The 23,638-nt window shown below is 33.2% G+C and overlaps 1 protein-coding gene across 8 annotated transcripts in view; it reads right to left on the bottom strand.

The window, feature by feature from the left end:
- Positions 1–23,638, bottom strand: part of MESK2 (misexpression suppressor of KSR 2) — a 179,789-nt gene that overhangs the window by 57,164 nt on the left and 98,987 nt on the right. For 7 of the 8 annotated variants that reach the window (XR_011952017.1, XM_072544017.1, XM_072544018.1 and 4 more), the window contains one exon: positions 23,482–23,566. Coding sequence is in view for 7 of the 8 variants with exons in the window: in XM_072544017.1 (XP_072400118.1) it covers positions 23,482–23,566 (85 nt within the window). In the remaining variant the exon portion in view is untranslated. Of the gene's footprint in view, positions 1–13,305; positions 13,775–23,481; positions 23,567–23,638 lie in introns of those variants that run through there. The other variant, XM_072544014.1, reaches the window with a different exon arrangement.

Below are 23,638 nucleotides of genomic sequence, written 5' to 3'. Positions count from 1 at the left end.
GACGAAAACCATGATTTACATTAACAAATAAGACTTGGGACTTACCAAAGCCTTATTGTTGCACTAAAACAAAAAAGGAAAAAAAAATTAAAACTCATGTTGTCGATGTACGGTAAAGCGTGTTACAAAGAAATCCTCTTTACAGAAAAAAAATTTAGTCTGGAGAAAACTTTCAATAAGCAAAACTGTTCGCGAACTGTTGCCAAGGATGAAACGAGAACATTTTCCTGCCCCAATGATGGTTTAGTGGAAAGTGTTCTATGGCGGCGTAACTTCATTATCATTTTTGTGAAAAGGGCGTTAAACCAGCGGCAAGAAATTATTAGCGGGACATTTTAACAAATGAAGTGGAGCTTCTAAACCACACCTTTTCCAAAATAGACCATGGATATCCCAGCAATACTCTGCATCTGCGCATAAGGCGAAAACAACTCTACAGTGGCTTGAAAATCATATACCCGAATTTATTAGTAGTGAACATTGGCTCAGCCAGACCAGATCTTAATCTACTCTACAAATAACTGTGGTTATTTTTAGAGGGCATGGTCTGTACAAGACGTCATCATAATCAATGTCCTAACAGACTTCGGCGCTGTATTTTTTTGCTCTGAAAAGATTTGTGGTTGTTGTGATGAACCACGTACGTAGATTTTTCAGCCAGGAAATCCTTCACTTTCCTAGTCCCCGTTTTCCTTCTACTTTTCCTTGTAGAATTAATTGCAGCAACAAATATCTTTCTATGTTCCACATGATGTGACCATTCTTAATAAAAGGTCCTGGTTAGTAACGTACTCGGTATAGAATATCTTCAGGATTCGACAATAAAGCCACAATTCGAGAGCCTCAATTTTCTTGCAGACAGCGTCTGTGAGAGTCCACGACTCAACTCCACAACACATACAACAGTATAGGAAAGATATAACATCGTAGTAACTTGATTTTTATGGGTACTGATAAATCATGGCATTTGAATAGCTTAGCCATTTTTTGCCAGATCTTGCTTTCTCTATCCTACATTTTATTTCTAGGGAATGGTCCCAATTTTCATTGACGTTCGAACCAAGGTAAGTGTATGCTTTTACTCTTTCTAATGGTTGACCATTCACACTGACTCTTATACTTTGTTGTTGCTTCTTAGAGATCATCATACATTTTGTTTTCTTAATGTTCAGTGAAAGTCCATATCTCTGACTGACTTCTGTGATTCTATTCATTAGCTCCTGGAGTACTTCATAACTGTCAGAGAATACTACCGTGTCATCCGCGTATCTGGTGTTATTGATCATTCTCCGTTAATTTAAATTCCGGCTTCAACATGCTCCACTGCTTCTTCAAAGATTTCCAAAGAGTATATGTTAAACAGCAAGTGTGATAGTATACATCCCTGTCGAATCCCATGTTTGATATCATCGGATTCTCCTGCCTCTGCAGTTCATTCGATTAGTAATGAATTTTGTAAAAACTTTTGAAATCAACTCAATAGTTTAAATTTTTTTTAGTTAAATACCTTGTATCAATACTTATGGCAAGACGTATATAATGCTATGGCATAGACAAATGATATATTATAAACACCATTTAATTACTACGTAGAACTTTTGATACTTCTGAACTTCCAATACGTATTGGTTACTTATCACCGATTATAATTAAAAACGGGATGGAAAAAAATTTACGACAGCGGGATGGGAAATGCGATATTAAATCTGTTTAACTACCCATTAAGCGGGAAATATTATAACATATTTATCACAATAAGTCAGTCAATTGACTGGAAGACTTAGAACAGAGATATAATCTTATAGCACTAAAGTCTGAAAATAAAAATTATAAATAAAGTACCGAAGTATCACACTAAGAATGCTATGATAGGTCTAAGAAGCAAGAACATCGGAGAAGAAAAATAGAAAATCTGATTGATCTATATTTACATAATATTCTTGGAGAATATTTTAACATATTCCAATTTTTTGTGTATATATTAATTTTATTATTTATTCTCACCTCCTCTGGGTAAGTTTTCTACCAGATTTACTGATGTACTCATTATCATATTCTTATTGTCATATTCCAAGGAATACTTTTTGAATTAACTTTTTGGTAATATTCTTTTGTGCTTGACAGAAAACAGTCTTCCTAATTCGTTTCTCGAAATATTACAATCAATTTTTTCGTTTTATTTTCGTTTTTATGTAAAGCACAATAACTACACAGATTTAGATATTCAGATCAGATTAAATTATTAAGACGTATTTGTTGCTGGAAACGGTAACTTGTTTCCAAAACGATACATAATGATAATTCTAGAAGATTTTTAACACAAAGAGTATGAGAAAGAAATGTATAGATTTGAAAATGTGGATAACTAAATGTAAAGTAGATTATAATAAACGAAATTATCAATGGTAATTGTAAAATGTGAATAATTAAATGAAAGTAGACGATTGCATTTTTTTCAATTCGAGTTCCAACATGCGATGGAACACATCAGGAACACTTGTGGTAGCTCAAACTGAAATAAAAGTCTCTAAACTATATACTCGGCCATTATAGTACCATAACATGCCGGAGTACGCTAGTAGCGATCTCGAGTGGGTTAGTATCTAATTTTGATAATATAGAACCTCTCATGTAACCTAGTAGATCGATTGAAATAGAATAGATGAACCGCCATTGGCCAATATTCACACGACTGATATAGAATTGTGATATGGCATTAGTAAATTCCAGAAGAATGGAGAACGAGCGAACTAATTCTTCTATTCAAAAAAGAAGATAAAAACAGCCAGAAAACTACAGAGATATAAACTTGTTAAATACTACGCTAAAACTTAGAAGTAAAATTTTACAAGTGCTAATAAATCAGTCGATAAGAATTGCGTCTGATTGATCTACAAAGAGTTTCGATAGAGTAAGACTCAAAGATGTAATCCATCTTCTGTATAATAGAAAAGCCCTAAATATTATAAAAACTATCGAAAACATTTACCAAAACAATCAAATAGAAGTCAGAATAGATAGACAACTTACAGAACCTATAGAAATAGGCAGCGAAATAAGACAAGCGGATTCAAAATACTCTGTTACGCAGACGACGCAATATTGATAGCCCAAGATGAAGATAGTCTGCAAAGACTGGTCCACAGATTTAACATACGAGCAAAAGAATTTAATATGACAATCTCATCTGAGAAAATTAAAACAATAGTAGTCAGCAAAGAACCAACCAGATGTAAAATAGAAATTGATGGTATCAGTATTAACAAATAATGGAAATAAAATACCTGGGAATTACACTGTCTAGCTATGGAGACCTGGACAGAAAAGTGAGAGGTCAAGTACCTGGGAATTACACTGTCTAGTTGTGGAGACCTGGACAAAGAATTGAGTAATCAAGTACAAAAAGCAAATAGACTGGCACGATGCCTTAATAACACTATATGGCGAAACAGACACATTAACACTGAGATGAAATCAAGAATTTATAAAGCCAGTGTAAGACCAATAATGACATACTAGCGGACCAACTCGACATCGACCGGAAGTAAAAATATTTTTATCAATAACTCGAAAACTTTAAATGATAATTTCGTGAACTCTACGTTGAATTCTCTATTGATTTGACTAATAAAAACGAAACCGGAAGTCGACCTCAAAACCGGAATGCAATTTTTAGTTCATCAAATGTCGACATGGATATCATTTAGCAGTTAATTTTGCATGCTGATCACGAATCCGGTGTCAGATTTGCTCTATCTTGACGTTTTATGCGCGTTTCGGATCACTTCCGTTGTCGGATCGCAACCGGAAGTACATATTTAGATTTGTCTCGACGAGACCTTTCGATCCATATATACATTGTGGGGTCTAAAACTTAAAGTAAATTTTAACTTCCGGTCATCTCAAAACCGGAGTCGACATGGATATCATTTAGCAGTTAATTTTGCATGCTGATCACGAATCCGGTGTCAGATTTGCTCTATCTTGACGTTTTATGCGCGTTTCGGATCACTTCCGGTGTCGGATCGCAACCGGAAGTACATATTTAGATTTGTCTCGACGAGACCTTTCGATCCATATATACATTGTGGGGTCTAAAACCTAAAGTAAATTTTACCTTCCGGTCATCTCAAAACCGGAGTCGACATGTATATCATTTAGCAGTTAATTTTGCATGCTGATCACGAATCCGGTGTCAGATTTGCTCTATCTTGACGTTTTATGCGCGTTTCGGATCACTTCCGGTGTCGGATCGCAACCGGAAGTACATATTTAGATTTGTCTCGACGAGACCTTTCGATCCATATATACATTGTGGGGTCTAAAACTTAAAGTAAATTTTAACTTCCGGTCATCTCAAAACCGGAAGTGAATTTTTGTACCAAAAGTATATCTTGACAATCTCATACGTAATACTAATAATATTCCGAAAAAATATTTTAATTATCTAATATGGTTTTTGAGTAAAGTGGTGGACAAGAAAAGGGCTTACCGTTTTAGTATATAAGATGCCTCAGAAACAACACCCGAGACGGCCACAACGCAAAGGCTACTGGAAACGGCAGATATGAGAGTACTATGAAGAATTACAGGAAATATGCTGAGAGATCGAAAGAGAAGTGAAGACATTAGAAGAAAATGTAACGAACAGTGCATAATTGAATGGACACAAAATAGAAAATAAGAATGGAATAACAACATAAGCAGAATGGAGGAGACCCGTGTCTTCAAAATAGCAAGAGATAAGTCACAAATCGGCAGAAGAAGTATCGGACGACCGCGCAAAAGGAGTGACAACCTTTCATAGAGGTATTAATCCGCCAATGAACAAGCAGAATTACTTATAAAGAGGAAGAAGAAGAAGATTAGTAAATTCAAGGCTTCTCTAAAAACGATTCAATTAGACTTTCGTCGATCTGTCGCAATTCCCTACCTAAAATTAACTTTTTGTAGAAGAATTATGGTAGAAAGACCGAGAACATCAACATCTAAAGTATTTACGGACATATAACTCGATGGGAAAGAACGCTTCATGGGGAAACGTGAAGAGGAGAAACGATGTCAAGGAGAAAATTGTAAAGCCAAACCACTAGCATATTGTGGAAAATGTAACATTATGTAAAAATTGTTTATTCCAATTGTTAATCTCTAGTAATATACAGAGATGGACTACTCCACTAGATGATCTCTCCACAAGCGTCAAACGATGTGCCTCCCATGCCATATCTGACTCTCCCTCAAATAGAAGTCGCTCGGCAATACATGCTTGAGCATATCTCTCACCTGGACGTCACCACACTCTTATACGTTTGTCTCAGCCCGAAGCTAGAATCTCGATTCATCGAAAAACAATACACGACTCTAATCTTATATTGTCGAAGCCAAGTGTACTATTGCAAAATTCAATCTGGATATTTGGTGTTCACAGGAAAGCGGCGGTCCAGTTAATCTAATTCGAGAAGATAAACCAGCAGCATGAAGTAGTTTCCTAACTGTCTATTCACTTACGTTTTCATTTCTCAGTTCTAGTAGATGATTCTGAATGGAAACTGTTGTGACCGTTTGATTTCTCCAAGCACTCGAGATGACAAAGCGGTCATCTCTAGTTGTTGTAATTCTGCATCAACCTGAACCAAACAAAGTACTGAAAAACATTGTTGATGCTCCTTGGTATATCCGTAACAACAACCTCCACCAGGACCTGGGTATGGAATATGTGATCGAAATAATCAAGAGAACAGGAGCAAGTCACGAGCAGACGCTGCATAGGCATGTGAATTTCGAGGAAATCCAGCTTCTAGACAACACTGAACTAAAGAGAAGACTCATAAGGACAAAACCATTGTTAGTGTAAAACAGTTTAGTGTAAAAAGCAGAGTATAGTGCTGTAAGGTTATTTCATGTTAGTTGTAGTGCATTAGTTAATAGATAAAATAAGAGTAAGCCATAGGGTAAGCCCTTAGATTTAAGTATTTGCTGTTTATTAAGTTAGGTTTAAAAATAACTGATAATTGGTCAGTTGTGACCAGATAGCAGTATACAAACACCGCACAGGTGTTATACAAAAAAAACCTGAACCATAACTTCGACTAAGCAGGCCGATCTCTTCATAACCTAGCCATATTCGTTGCACACTCGAGAGACTTGAGAGACCAACGTTTCTCGCTGACCGTGGCCATCGTATAACGGCGCCACAATCCTTGCCGCCACAACAACAGAACTTATGTTCATGCAATACAATGACAGCGACAACACTGCAAAAATAATTTACAATTGCTGTTAAAATTACAGAAACAAAAACTATGCTGATAATGGTTTTTAAAAATGGGGTAAGTGGCCCATTTTATCTCAAACGCTTATCGAAACAGCAACCAACAATAATTATTTTCAAGCAATCCATGAGTAAACTATAGTAATAGTAAATCATATATAATGTATTTAAAAAAAAAAAGGAAAAAAATACGTTTTCTTCTCATTGACCTGAATATCCAAATATAACTCATTCGGCAGTGTATGATTCCGTTTTCTAATCTTGAAGCATATTAATATTATTATACAATAATGTTTTATTATCAGAAAGATTAACATTGAATAAAAAATCCAATTTTTGGATTTATTCTTCACATCGTATTATTTATACAGAGATCTATAAAAATATTCTATATGAATTAAACACCAAAAAGAGTAATTCGTTAAAATAATAGTAGTATAGGTTGGGTACTTTCGGTGTGGGAAACTTGTTTTAACAGCTCTTATAAACTCTTCCAACTTAAAGGCTCATTTACACGACGCCAGTACCTCGTATGAAGTGGCTCAAAGGTGAGTGTATACGACTTTGGTGACGAATGATGTGGATTCCATTCCCACTACAAATTCAAAAGGTATTGCCTGAGTTGCAATTTAACAAGCTACAATTATGGTGTAATTAGAAATTAAAGAAACAACAGAAAAAGAGATATTATCCGGTCCATATCACCGCAAACTTGGGAAGAATATTTTAAAGATTTACTAACAGAGACAAGAGAGCCCTTCAAACAGCTAGAGAACTATGGTCTACAAGGCGTCAGGCTGATAGGACCACCAATCAGAATAAATGAGAGAGAAGTCGAAACCATATGCAGACGTCTAAAGAATGGCAAATCACCTGGCCCAGAAAATGTAGCTGGAACTCATTAAACATGGACCCAAAATACTAATTCCACGGATACGACAACTTTTCCAGGAATGCATAAATAAAAATGAAATACCTGAGGAATGTAAAGAATCACATATGAGCACCAATATATGGAAAAATAATAAAAAATCGAATAGAAGAAGAATACCAAGATATGGAAGCCGAAGAACAGGCTGGTTTTCGTGCAGGTCGATCTACAATAGATCCTGTCTCCTCTATTACTCAGATAATTGAAAAGAAAGTTGCTCGTGGCCAAGAAGTTTACCTGACGTTCGTAGACCTTAGGAAAGCATATGATAGTGTCCCTCTTGATAAATTATGGGAGGCACTGGGAAAAACAAATATAAATATAGAATTCATTGAAGAGGTAAAAACGTTGTACTACCAACCAACAACAAGAATTAAAAAAGGAAATCTGATAACACCGGGATTCAAAGTGACTAAAGGACTAAGACAAGGATGCTGCATATCTCCAACATTATTAAAAATATACCTCGAAGCAGCACTCAACACATGGAAGAAAAAATGTATGGACTTAACTTTGTACACTCTGTGCTTTGCGGATGACCAGGTCATCATCGCACAGGACTCTGAAGACCTTAGTTACATGATGCGAAAACTATTAGAAGAGTTTACAGTGTGGGGTTTGGAAGTGAATATGGAAAAAAACTGTGTACATGAGTATCCGAGGAGATCAACATAACCTTCTCGTAAAGGAAAATCAAGAAATCTAACTATGTGACGACTACAAATACGTAGGAGTAAAGATCACTCAAGACGGAAAATTAGATGCAGCCATTAAGGAACGAAACACACAGGGAAGGAAAGGCATAGCCTTACTGAACAACGTACTGTGGGATCAAAACATCTCTAAGGAAAATAAAAGAAGAATATACAACACTATAATAAAAAGTATCACAACATAAGGATGCGAAGTGTGGCCCCTAAAAGACAGAACAGAGAAAATGCTTAGAGCAACAGAAATGGACTTCTGGCGCCGCTCGGTGGGAATCTCCAGACGCGACAGAATAACAAACGAGAGAGTCCGAGAAATCATGGGGGTTACACATAATATTGTTGATGACATCAAAACGACACAACTCAGATGGTATGGACACGTAAGGAGAATGCCGGAGAATAGAATACCAAGACAAATTCTTGAATGGCAACCAAGAGGTAGGCGGAGACCAGGAAGGCCTAGAAGAAGTTGGAGAGAAGGAGTTGATAAAGAAATCAGGGAAAGAGAACTAGAGGACGATCTATGGAACGATAGAATGAGATGGAGATTGGAAATCGGAAGACGTCGAACGTTGTAAACCAACATTATATATATATATATATATATATATATATATATATATATATATATATATATATATATATGTTGGTATAATATATATGGTTGATAATATATATATGTATATATATATATATATATATATATATATATATATATATATATATATATATATATATATATATATATATAAGAAAAAAGAAGTACTTGTGACTCGTTTGGAACAAATATATAACTGTTTTAGATGGGTTGGAGTCAATAATAGGGCTATTGGTTAACTATTTTTTTTATTCTCGAGCTTTCAATTGTGTTTACAATTATTATCAAGAGCTAAAAAAGACAAAATACTTATAAGGTTGAACTAAAAAGAAAAAACAATTTTTGTTAACTTACCAAATAAAAATTAGTTTGGTAAGTAAAAATCACTGCTTACATGTTCAAAATATTTAATACAAAAATGTTTTTATCCAATAAATGTTTCTCTGAAAATTTTTTTTTTTTTTTTATAATTTTGAAAACATTTTTTTTAATATAAGAATAATTGAATTTATAAATAAGTTCAAATAGCAACCAATTACAAATAGCCTCAATGTCATTTATGACATTGAGGCTATTTGTAAGTTAACAAAAATTGTTTTTTCTTTTTAGTTCAACCTTATAAGTATTTTGTCTTTTTTAGCTCTTGATAATAATTGTAAACACAATTGAAAGCTCGAGAATAAAAAAAATAGTTAACCAATAGCCCTATTATTGACTCCAACCCATCTAAAACAGTTATATATTTATATATATATATATATATATATATATATATATATATATATATATATGTATGTATATATAATAATATATGTATATATATATATATATATATATATATATATATATATATATATATATATAATTATGGTGTAAATGTTCGGCGTTATTTAGATCAGACATTCCCAGCGCGATGGATTGGTAGATTAGGTAGTGTTGAATGGCCTCCTCGTTCACCCGATTTAAATCCTAAAGTCCATTTTTATTGAGAATACTTGAAAAGTAAAATTTATAAATCTAAACCAGCAAGTGTTGCAGAGCTAAAGCAAACAATTATCGATGAATCCATATTAATTTTATGAATCCATATAATGTCAAATTAACAATGGATGACATTTTGAATACTTGATTAGGTAGACATTAATTTAGCAATGTAGTAAACTTTTAATTGTTATGTTCCAATTTAGTTAAATGAAAAGATTGATATGTTTTTCGTTCACACATATGACAAACAAAAGAATGGAAACGAAAAGGATTTGTAAAGTGTGTAAAAATTTTAATTCGTAGCTGAGCACGTTCGGCTTACAAAACCATCCTCAGAGCTATGGTCAAGTTTATAGAAAAACACCACTATGAAGAGAGTACATTCCCATTGTCAAATGTGGATCCCATTTGACCCACAATTTTTTTTATAAAAGTTACAAAAACTTCTTCGAAAAAACACATCAAAGATGAGACATTGGACCACAGAACATACATTAAAAATTAATACCCGTAACATTAAACAACTCTTTTAATGTGTTTGTTGAGGAGTCTAGTGTTCCCTCTTTTATGTATTTTTTCGAAGTTTTTGTAACTTTTTAACTTTTATAATAAAAAAATTGTGGATTTTTTCACCAGGTGGAATCTCTATTTATCCGTATAACAGTTTTTTCATTGTCCAAATACTTTTGTATGAGGCACGAAACGTTCTCTGAGCGATTTAGTATCTTTATTCTGTTTGGATGTTCCAAATCGGTTACACTGCCTCATCTCATTTTGAACTTTTTCTCATTTGTTCGCCGATAAAATTAATTGGGTGGAAAGTATGCTCTTAAAATCGGTAGCCAGTATAGCTCTCACTCAGTCTTTTAAGACTGGATGTATTCAATTAGACAGAAACACATGCCTATAAGTCGAAAGTGCTAAAATAATAGCCGCTAACAAATTTCCTTACACCAAAACGACTCAATTTCGACGAAACAAACACGCACACAAGCCCAATTTACGTAACATATACTAAATATTCTTCAAATTATCTATACACAATTTTTATAGAAGACATTCTAAATTTAGTCTTAAGTTTTCCGGGTATAAAATTTACTCAAATTAGGATAATTTGGTATGATAACACAGGATTATTTCTGTTATGTGTTGTAGGTTTCTTTTACATATAAAAAATAGGTTAAGGATATAAAGACAGCTAAGTTATGAGTCTACAAGAATGTTATATATGTTATTTTGAAAGCCAGAACAGCCAGCTAAAGCTTACCAGTATAATGCAAGTACATGTAATAATTCATTGTTCAGTGACATATTCTGTTAGTTATATTAGATATAGTATCATAAGTTTGGCAACAGACCATATTTTATGACGGTTAATGCACCCATATAGCGGGAAGTAAAGCTTTACAATGTGGAAATCGATCTTCGTTTCCATTGAATTCCAACTCAATTTAGTTTAAATGAATAGTTCTTTTAAACATTTACAAATATATCATGAATTAATTATAAACAACAAATTCTTTGTGTTTATTTATGCGAATCGCAATGTTTCTTTTGGTCTGTACAATCTGCGTTTTCACACAGGCACAGGAATATTTTATTACCTCCTGCTGCTTCGCGTGTGACCTTAAAGTTAAACAACTTTGTAGAAAATCGTGTATATAAATGTTAGCAAGCGTGAGAATGTGACAAAATATATGACTATTTCTCTTCCTTTATAATTACAACTCCATAGAGATTATATGAATATATAAAAGAAAACATATGTGATACTAACCATGATTTTGATCTAAAGCAACTGTTCAATGAAATATATTTCGGTGACAGGAGTTACAATTTTGGAAAAAACTTCTAAGTATACTCACGTGAAAACAACCAAAAAATGTCTTTCTTTTACTCTATTAAGTAAATAGTCTTCGAGTAACTAAATAGATACTAAGACGCTCAAATTAAGGGTAATTAGCATTAAAAGACAACATCATGGACAAGGAGAGCAAGGACACTTTTGGATAAAACAGCTAAAAAATGGAGTAAACATGTGAGACTTGGAAGTAAACGTTCATTTTGTTGTAGTTCCTATTCATTATGGATGTTGAATACTAACACGACGATTCTGACTGTAAACGCTGCAATTCTAAAGAGTCCTATAGCAGTTACCTTGAACCATTTTAATAGATTTTATGCAGCACCTATAAGATAATATAATAGCCTCCCGAGTACCTACAGTTTTTGTTTACCTTATTCTTCAAACTTATGATAATTTCTCATGTAATATTTTTACAAACCTCTTCAAGAGATGTCTCAGAGAGAGATCAATAAAAAATGTGGCAGCAATCTTCTTTCTTCTTCAAGTGCCATCTCCGCGGCGGAGGTCGGCAACTATCATAGCTATTCGGACTTTTGTGACGGCTGCTTAGAAAAGTTCATTTGATGTACATCCATGCGACTCTCTCAGGTTGTGCAGCCATGACATTCTACGCCTTCCTATTCTTCTCTTTCCTTGAATATTTCCTTGCATAATCAGTTGGAGCAAGGTGTATTTCTCTCCACGTGTAATATGTCCGAGATATTCGAATTTTGTTGTTTTTATTGTATTTAATATTTCCATTTCTTTGCTCATCCTTCCCAGAACCTCTTTGTTTGTGACGTGTTCTGTCCATGATATTTTCGGAATTGTTCTGTACACCCACAGCTTCAATGATTCCAATTTTTTTCATTGATGTCGCATTGAAGGCCCAAGATTCCATTCCATAAAATAAAGTCGAAAAAACATAGCACCTCGCCAACCTAACTCTTAGTTCCAGTTTTATAGTGGCAGCAGTAGATCATTGTTATTGTGCTTCTTCTTAATTATCTTCTTCTTTACGTGCCATCTCCGCGACGGAGGTTGGCAATAATCATGGCTATTCTGATCTTAGGTGCTTCCGCTCTGAATAGTTCGATTAATGTGCATCCGTACCATTCCCTAAAGTTACGCAACCATGAGATTCTTCTCCTTCCTACACTTCTCTAGCCCTGGATTTTCCCTTGTATAATTAATTGAAGTATATTGTATCTTATATTACGCATAACATGCCCCAGATATTGCAGCTTTCGTGTCTTGATGGTTTCAAATGTTTCCATTACTTGTTGCCTCTTCTCACGACTTCTTCGAAGGTCATTGTATTGTAATTGTTTTGCTTTGAGGACGTCGATTAGCTCTTTGTGGCGGACTTTATCGAAAGTCTTGTTGTAATCTATGAAACAGACGTACATAACTTCGTTCACATCCAAGCATATCTGGATTATTACGTTGAATGCAAAGAGAGGGTACCTACGCCTCTACGGAATCCAAATTGGGTTTCTTCAATATCCATATCAAGTATTTGGTAAATGCGTTTATGGATGATCTTTAAAAACATTTTAAGCGTGTGAGACATCAGGCTTATGGTTCGATGGTCGATGCATTCTATAACATTTTTCTTTTTTTGGAAGACAAATAAATGTTGAGGTCAACCATTCATTGGGTATGGCGCCCGACTGATAAATTTCATTAAAGAGCTTTAAGAGGACATCCATGTACTCATTTTCTATTATTTTAAGGATATCAATAGGCAGTTGATCTGGTCCCGGACTTTTTAATTATACAAGGAGTTAAACTTGCTACGATTTTCATAGAAAATTTGTCATAACCAAGTTTGGCCAGTCACTATGTTATCAAACACCCTTTAACATTATAACTAATTTTTTACCATGAATCCTAAAGTTGCCTACAATTTTTGTTATTAACTTTTATTGCTTTTTTTTATACCGAGCTTTATTACACTAATCAATATGTACCCTGTATGTATATTTCCACCTAGTAGCTGTACTGTGTTCATATCCCGGTTTTTTGGCCGCGCGCAATACTTTTCTGACGGCTCTGGACCTAAGAGTCTTGTAGCTGATGTTCTTTAAGCAAATTCATTACCTTTTTTGTTTTGGTATATTCTACGATGAGCGATAGAGGAACGATAGAGGAAGGAATCTCTCTAGATATCTTAGCGTGGTATAAGTTATAGGAATTTCCTCTACTGCAAGTACCCACATTCACATACATAAGCATAAAAAATTATGAAAGCGTGAGAAGCTGTTGTTGCACTTAGCTGTCTTTATTTGCATTAACATTATTATTTATCAACATTTCAGATTTTTGCTAAAAATAAACAGTCAAATAACATATCTTCAACCGATAATCAAAAGATTCGTCTAGTATTTCTCCAACACAGGTTCTATCCTTGGACACAGTTTCACTGAACTAGCTGTTAGGTCGTGAACAAAAAATTCATGAAAAAAATTAGCGAGACGGGAACGTGGTGTATGACATGAAATGACGAATAATTTTTTTCAATTAATTTTTTTACCAATACATACCATTCGCGCATATCCAACCAACGCAACGCAAACATTGTAAAAATAAAAGATAACTCAGTGTATGATTTGTGTTTTTTAGATCTACATACTTTTTTAAAAGTTGTTGTTGACACAGAAACAACTTTTAATTGACAAACTCCTTTTGAAAATAGTTAAGACGTATCTACTGATAACTTATTAGTTACCTGATTTTTTCATAAATTAAAGCTTTAATTACTAAAAAAATATCATTTTTTTTCTGCAGCAGTTTTGAACTAACAATTTTATTAAATATTAAAGAGAAAGAACTTATGGTGTAAAATAAAAAAAACCATCACAAATTTATACTTTATTAAACATGGCATTGTTCACTATGTTCTTTTAGATAATAATATTAAAAAGGATAATTATACTGAATGGTCAATATTAACATCAGTAGTACCCCAGGAAACGAAGCTGAAAAGCACTTGAAAAATCGAAAAATTTCTGTGCGCTGATTATCAACTGGAATATCTAAGGGAAGTCAATAGAAAATGCGTACTATCTCATGGGTATCGAAATTTTGACTGCGTCATAGTTTTTAATAATGTTAACGCAAAAAAGGGACTTCATTCATTTCAATATTGTGAAAAAACTACGTATTGTAGATGAAAATGCTCAATAATCGACTTACGTGAAAATTCTTGCTCTTTAAAATGGGATTTTGTAAAATTAAAAAATGCTTATAAACAAGAAAGTTATTGTAAATTAAACCCGAAAGCAAGTAGTTTTTTCAATTGTTTATAATTATTAAAATATACAATAAAAATATTGAAAACACATTTCACAATGTGGTTCACCGCCCCATCGGTGGAGCAGCTTTGAAACAATACTATGTTTATCTCATTTGAGAAAAAAAAAGTTTTCAAATCGCTGTACAGGTGCTTTGTCAATGGACTACCTAAATCTGACGTCACAATGCGCGGGGTTTTTTAAAACCTTTCCAAATATTTCTAATTTGTATGTATTTGTCCCCGTAACATAATCATACTTGCAAACTGTGCATTTTGAATTTGTTTCGTAATTTGTTTGTGTTCTAGTCGATTTATTTGTTTGGTGAAAAATGAATTCCTCTAAAATTACAACGACACGTTGTGTGTATAAAAATTGTAATCTATCGAGAAAAGACGGTGTAGTGTTATTTAAATTTCCCGTTAAAAATCAAGATTTATTATGTATGGTTAATATTTTTGTATTAATTTTCTTCTTCATCGTCTTCTTCTTCTTCTTCCTCTGACTGCTCAATATCGGATTCATCATCATCATCAAGTGCAGAATTCAACAATAATCATTTTTATATTTAATTAAATACTGAAAAAATCATATTTATTATTTTTTTAAATTATATATTTATTTATTAATCCAATAATCGATTTATTAAAGTTACAAATATAATATATATTCTTTTATTATGTATGGTTAATATTTTTGTATTAATTTTCTTCTTCATCGTCTTCTTCTTCTTCTTCCTCTGACTGCTCAATATCGGATTCATCATCATCATTCTCGTTTATTAAAGTATCAGAATAAAAATATTCAAGAATATCAGGTGCATATTCACTTTCTTCATTGAAATCATCTGAAGTTGATGAAGCGTTTAGACATGATTGTCCATTACACTGCCCACAAATTAAAGTACATTGCAATCGTGATTTCCTGCATCCGCAATTAGAACCACAACTTTTCTTGCAATTGCAAAATATTGTATTCAGCAGTTCTTCTGGTGCTGGCGGTAATAATGTTGTTAATGGTTCCAGAAATTCATTTTGCATTACCCAGCCGAATTCTTGGGGTTCTAAATCATTTCCCAACCAAATTTGGGTCTGATAATAGACACGAATGATATGCTGACCAGCTGCTGCACTTGAAGGTGGAAGACTTGATAACTGCACTGGTTTGTTGAGTCTTGTTGATTTGATGAACTGGGTGTATCGAAAAGAGTCTATATCGTCTTCTGATGTTGGAGCATTATACGCTGCTAAGAAAATACGTACTCCATTTTCAAATAATTCTTGTACAGAGCAGTTTTTTTGTTGAAATAGTTGAGGTGACTGATGTAAATGGTGATTTTTTTCGAACATTTTTTATCGATATTTTAATTTTCCTATAAATCGCAGAAGTCGTATCACATTCACTAAACGCGTGTAAAAATAAGATGTGTTTCTTAGAATGAGGGTATTTATCAAAACTTTTCGATGAATATAATTTTGTCTCCGCATTACCCTTACCAATTTAAAAAAAAAAAATTCTTGTTGATGTGATTGAGCTCGTCCTATCAAGATAACTAGCAAATCAATATCTTCTCCTACAATGACGGAAGTTTTTCCTACATGTTCAGACTCTGCAATAGCTGTTTCTACAATGAGAACATCAGCATCATCTCTGGCTTGTTTTGTAGTGATATTAACAGCTTTTAATTTGTCGATAAGCATGTCTATACCGTTACCGTATAAACAGGTAAGCGGTCCCCCACTCTTTTCGCTCTATCTTAAGAAGGGTTGAAGGTACATAAAAGTACTTGAGATAAAAATTGAAGAGAATTTTCCATTCTACAATTTTTCTTACCACCTTAAATGTCATAAAGTGTAAGGGAAACGAGATATTTGCAGAAAACTCATTTTCGTGACCTTTGACCTTTAATATCTTAAGTCGCGGACACGTGATTATATGAGATTTTTGAGGTAATTTATACCATCAAAATAAAGACGTATGCAAATTTTCAGCTTATTATCTTTCATTCCGAGGTTTGCCCCCTTTTATGCCTTATTTTACTGGATTAGTATAGGATCCGATATAATATAGAACTGCACCGTTATTTTTAATGACTAAAAATTATTTGATATGTAATTCAGTATGTTAACAAAATTATGAGAAACGAAGTGTGCCTGAGATAATTTTGTTTTGAATATAATTAATTAAAAATTATTAAAAATAACTTTTTTTTATAAGTATAATAAAAATCAGGCTTGGGCAGGTATTATGTTAGGTTTTTTTATCATTCGAAACAAAAAAAGTCTTTTGTAATTGTTCTCTGAAGTTGATTGTTTTCGAGTTTTAAATAATTTAAAACTAAAAAGAAAAAAACGAAAGATTTCGATTTTCAAGGCTCAAAAACACAAGCAAAAATATTAATTTTGTAATCATCAAGTAGAAACTTTCGAAATTTTTTCTATTAAGTCAAGATAAGAATGTTTGCCATGTTTTGCATTTTTGCAAATATTTTTTAATTGGTAATGAGGAAGGTTCCTTGTGGAAAGACAGGCGATCGGGCTGGGCTACATTAACAAGTAAAAAACAATGATTTCAAATGAAAGTCCAAAATACTTATCAAGACCTGATAAAATAATGTTGAGCTTGAATTTAAGTACTTTAAAATTTCAAAAATGAAGTGAAACTTATGATTCTAAGCCTTGAAGATCATCATCCCTCGTTATTTTTTCAGTTTTAAATTGTTTATAACTTAAAAACGAAAAAGCCCTTTTTTGTTTTGAATGAATCTAAAATATTATCTGTCCGCAAAATTTTCTTTATAAGAAAAGTTATTATTTAATTATTAATTAATTATAGTCACAACAAAATTAGATCGGGCACCCCTTGTTTTTATAATTGTTAACATTCTAAATTACAAATCAAATATTTTTCATTGCAGTTAGATTTTTATCGTATCTGTATACAAAATATAATATTGACAAAATAAATTCAAACTGTTCGCGAATTGCTAAATGCTTCACAGACATATTTCTTAGAAATCATAATTCAGATAACGCTGGTATGGTGTTTAGTTCTCTGACTCATTACACTTCGTAAGTACTGCCGTAAATTTGTTGTGGTAGGGAACGATAGGGGAGGTAACGTCACCTCTTTCTACGATCATTCTCGTATGAGCGCAAATTCGTAACTAGTTGTTTCCCGAAATATCCACTAGAGTCGCTGATTCTTGATGAAATTTTAATTTTTTGGGTTGCACGTTTCTCTCCATATGCGTTGCTGATCTATTTGGGTTATTCAATCAACGGTATTACTGAATTTTTCCGTAATGTCAACAATACTACTATTAACTATTTAGACTACGAAAAAACAAATATATTTAGTCTTTTAGGGGATAAGTTCACTAGTACATAAAAAAGAATAAAACATTAATTTAAATATTTTTAACTTCGTAAATAAATAAATAATTTATTGAATAATTTTGAAATAACCCCGAGAAAAACAACAAGAACACACCTTGAAATACATTAAAAAATAATTAAAGTTTTAAACAAACAATAACATAACCTAAAATATGAACTTTCATAGTAAATATTTTAATACTTTGATATTCTCACCTCACAAATTCACATAATGAATGTTCATAACCAAAAGTCTTTATTTATTCTTCAAACAATTAAAAAACCAATATTTCCAACTTCTTATAGGACAAATTAGAAATGTTTGGACAGGTTTTTAAAACCCCCGCCCATTATGATGCCAGAGCTTAGGTAGTCCATACTTAAGAAAGGTTTTTGGTCTTATTTTCTTCATAAGATCTGAAATATTCATGTTTTTCAAAAAGTATATTGATTTTTAATCGTTTACTTACAAATAATTGATGCAGAATGAAGAACCATTTTTCGACTTATAAACATTAAAATTATTTGTGTTGTTGAAACTTAACAAAAAAAAAAAAACAAAACAAAATACATCATCTGGAAGGTTATAAAAAAAATCTTTAAAAAACAAGTGTGTGCATAGAACCGAAGATATTTTTTTTAATTCACGGCGCAATTAGGGCAGTTTGTCAATGAAGTGAAAATTTAATCAAGTTTAATATATGCCTAATTAACATTGTGGAAACTTATTAAAGTTATTAAAACAAAATAAAGGTCGCCAAGGCTGCCTGGTGGGGGAATATAAAACCCCCACGAACCCCGAAAAATTTAGTGATTCATATTTTTTCTTTTTTTGCATTTTTTCGATTTGTCCATTTTTTTACTATTTTTATTAATCAATTAAATTTTCTTTATATACTTTGAAATAATACAATGTTTGAAACTCCTTAAAAACCAATTTTAATTTTTAAAAAACGTCTCAGTGACATTTGATTTGTTTTACTAAAACTATTTAAGGAATCTCAGTGAGGGAGAGTAAGGAAAATGACACAGATACAGTAGAGGCGGTTGTATTAATATTTTAAGCGACTACCAGAAGTGACGAAATTATTATCATCATCACCGGCGTTACAGTTCATTACAGACCGAATCCTTCTTTAGAACAAGACATTTCTCGTTCGACCGATTCTCTTTCACAGAAAGCTTTTCTAACTGCAGTGTCTTCTTTTTCTTCTCACTTGAGTACGGTGCCGTACTTAGTAAGGTAAGTTGCCTTAATAAATTTCACATCAGGCTACCAAAACTTTTATACAACTCAAAGTTGTAATGCCTATACCATAATCCTTGCTCTGTAATTCCTTTTTATATAATTATTAAGGGTTATTGTTCGAAATTTTTTTTGCAAACAGTTCTTCAGCATTGTGTGTAAGTATCCATGTTACTGCTCCATATGTTCTTCTTCTTCTTGATGTACCTAGCCGTATGAATGTTGGCGATCATCATTACCATCTTTATCCCTGTCTGCAACAACGCGGAAAGGCTGCACATATATTGTGTTGAACCAGATTCTGAGGTTTTTTAACCAGAATGTTTTTCTTCTTCCTGGACCTCGCCTTCCAAATATTTTCCCCTCAGAATGGCTTGTAGGAGGAGCTAGGCATAGTCCATATATTCACGATGGTAATATTATTCTTCTTTAAAAGACCAGTTTAATTTTGCTGAACCATGTTAAGGCTATTGTTTTTAGGGGCGCTGCAAGATCTATTATCAAGAAGTATTGGTCTTTTAATTTATTCACTAAGAGTGCTGCTTTGAAATCAAATAAAATGTGGTGGATCTTCTTCTTCAAGAGCCACCCTCGGCCAGGTCCTCTAATTTTCTTCATATCCCGATGTCGAGATTTATGTCCTAGGTATGCGGTCTTTTTATCTTGATTAATACATTTCCCTTTTTTTTCCATTTTTCTCAAAACTCTGTCATTGTGACTTGATCCTTCTCAAGGCGGTTCATTGACCGACTCTCATGGTCCAAGTATCTACTTCATACATCAAGACAAATTACACGCAGCATTTGATATATCTGAGCCTGGTGTTTGTTCTGCCTAACTCTTAGTAGTCGCCTAACAAGGTCTTCATCTTACGGACGTTGCTCTTGCTATTTCTATCCTTGTTCTAGGTCAGGGTATAGATTGTCTGTTACCTAACACCTGAAGTATTAATCGTGTTTGTTTGTTTAGTATAAGTTGGAGATCTTCTGAGCTATGTACTAACATCGCTGTGGTATCAGCATATCTTATACTGTCTAACCGTGACTGTCTAAGACTTGGATGGTTGTTGATTTATTAGTTCGAGCTGCATAGCATCATTCCACAAATTATTCGGATAATGAGAACGCATTCTATTGATAATATGCCATGGATAACATGTTGATCACGGTGATGCCTCTATGGTAATCATCTTTTGAAATGACTTCTACAGATTCTTCTTTGGTTCAAAGTGATTTAATATCTGCTCTTTGCGACTAAGTACAGACCCATCCTCATCTTTACACATTATTATTCAAGGTTTGATCTCTTTTCTATAGGTATTCACCTATTAGTAGAATTGTCGTCGGCATTTTCTATTATAAAGGTTGACTAAATTGTTTAGAGCATTTTAGTGCTGCTCTTTCTTTTTAATCTGAGCCGCTCACTTTCCTACTTGTCTAAAATTGCCTTAGCACACATTATAGACCGTGGGACCAAGGACCCAGGAAGAATGATAAAATGACAGAAAACATAAATTGGATCCATAAAGAAAAGTAAGGAGTCAATATCAATAAAAACAATAAGATACGAGTGATGAAAAGAGCTTGGATGATCGAATAAACCTATTCTATTACATTAATTGCTCGTTCGAAAACTTTATTAACCTTCTAGAAACTATATCAAGTTATAATTGCCTAATCTGATACAACTATTTTTAAATGTTGTTTTCAATTTAGTCTTACATTTTGCATACTGATTGCTCAATTATTATCTGGATGATATTGGATACATTAGCTCTGCCGCGTCTTAAACCAAGTTTAGATGCACTGGTATTGAAACGCGTTAATGTCTAAAACTTGCATACCATTTTCACACAATTCATTAAACAACTTGAAACTTGCGCAGTTCTGAAAAGTGCATGGGCGTCGAAGTTTGTCCAGTCCCTTATATTTTGTAGCCCTGAGCTATTTTTCTATATTTCTTTCACCCGATGCCTTCTTTCCTTCAATCTTACCCTCCATTATATTCCATATACCAATTTTAAAAATTGGTACTTGCAATATCTCAATATGTGCCCAGGTATACTGAATTCCTTCGCTTTACTACTTGCATCAGTTCTCTTTTTATTCCTATTCGGCGTAATACTTCAACGTTGGTTGTATGATCGGTCCAGAAAATTTTATGGATTATTTTGAACACCCGCATTTCGAAGGAGTCAAGGCTATTCATGACGTTAGCTTTTATTGCCCAATTGTCTACCCCATATAACAGCACTGAATAAATGTAGCATTTTACAAAACGGTGCCGTTAAGACTCTTGTTGCTAGGCACAGTTCTCATTAAATGCTGCACTTGTCTGCTCAATTCTGCTACGTATAGTTGTGCCTGAGCCAAGGTCCTCAGTTATCCAGCTTCCGAGATATACGCACTTCGAGATTTGACAAATTTTATTACCGTTCACATTTCAAATGTATATTCGATGTTCTGCTAATGTTTGGAGACGTATTTAGATACTTGAATATTACTTTTACTCCTAATATTTTTTACATATGACCTTATTTGTATTATCTTCTTTAAAATTCCCACGTTAAAATTGATACTCTATTCATATTTTATAAAGCTGCAAGCTGAAAGCCACTTATACGTAGCCAATTATACTACGTATTAAATATCTGTGTTGAAAAATCATTACTTTACCCCGAAACGTTATAGCCAATTAAAAATAGGTTTAATTAGCTATTTATTAACACGATAATTATTTAATTTATTATGTCTCTTAAACGGAAAGCGACTCGACTTGCTCCTCAAGTTCCAACAGGCTCTTCCCACGCCCGTCTACATAAATAGGGTGGTCGCTCCTACCAATGGAGCAGAATTCAACCAGAAGTTGCCACGCGATAATCTACGCTCAGAAGGTATAGAAATATTTAAGCCAGCAGTCGCAATGGACAAACAGTCTACACCCAAAGAATCGCAAACCCTATTTCTTTACTTCCTGCAACGAAGACGAGACAGAGACTCTTCTCAGCTACTACTGCCATTATTTACAACCAAAGGTAAGTTTTCATTCTTTTGCGAGAGTAATTTATGAGTTGTGTTAACTGATTGTTCTTATATTTACAACCATATACATTTCATTCTGTAACACTTTAATTAATCACCCAGTACCATCCTCAGTACACCTAGGGGTTCTACAAGATCTAAAAATTGCTTCAGAATAAAGATTGAATAGTGGGGGAGACAAAACGTAACCCTGTCTTACACCTTTCTCTATTGGTAAGTTCTGTGTAGTTTCAATTCCCACTTTTACCGATGATGTTTGATTTAAGTAGAGTTTCTTAATGAATCTTAGGTCATTCTGGTCTACCATTCTACCTCATAGCAGTTTAATTAGCTTTGTATGTTTGACACAGTCGCACGCTTTTTAGTAATCAATGAAGCTCAGGAAAACGTCTTTGCGCTGGTCTTTGCATTTTTGAAAGAATACAGTCAAACTAAAGAGTACTTCATGTATGCTGAAGCCTTGCCTGAATCCAAACAGAGTAGGACCAATGTCAACTACTAGTTGTGAAAGATTTAGAAAGAAAATTATAAGATTCAAGTCTTTCAAAATTATGTTCGGTTTTGCCCGTTTTTTAAAATATCTTCAATATGGAGTTTTTCCCGTTTCGAACATCGTTCGTAAACTGTCTTTCATGTAAAAAGCAGTTCCAACTAAATGGAAAGCTAATCAAGACATTTAAAGTCTTGCTGATGCTTACTAATAGATTTATTGCAAGAATATCAAGATAATCTCTTTAAATTAGAATTGAATAAACTTTAAAGCTCAAAGAATGGTCAAAATGATCTAATACCTAGACCATTACTAAGTGCTATTCCCCACCGTTGTATTTATAAATATTTAAAATGTATAGCCATGTATTTATCAGAGGCATGATAGTTCAAACGATTAGAAAAGGTTTCACATTTTCAAAAGGAGTTTGTACACATATATCAAGTATAAATTTTGTATTTCTAAATTGCAAAGCAGTGTAATGAGCGTGTATAATAAGTGGCAATTAAAAGCCATATTTTAATCATTACATAATAAATATATATAAGAAATTAGAAAATTTGGAAATTTCAAATACTTAGTCTGTTCTTTCTTAACTGATGACTCTACACAATTGGGATTAATAGCTAACATTAACAAATTATTATCTTTATTGCTAATATCCTATTAAGTTCGTGTTACGATCACTTACCGTATCCTTCGCCCTGTAGGAATAATCTAAATGCTTCGCTAACTTTCGCCGGTTGTTCTTCTAATACCATACCGCAATCAGAAATCTGAAAAAAAATTAAATAGATATTCAAATTTATATAGATATATGTATACTATAAATCCTCAATTTAGAATAG

This window comes from Diabrotica undecimpunctata, chromosome 9 (genome assembly GCF_040954645.1).
Source record: "Diabrotica undecimpunctata isolate CICGRU chromosome 9, icDiaUnde3, whole genome shotgun sequence".
Lineage (NCBI taxonomy): Eukaryota > Metazoa > Arthropoda > Insecta > Coleoptera > Chrysomelidae > Diabrotica > Diabrotica undecimpunctata.
This window is presented reverse-complemented; position numbering and strand designations above follow the sequence as displayed.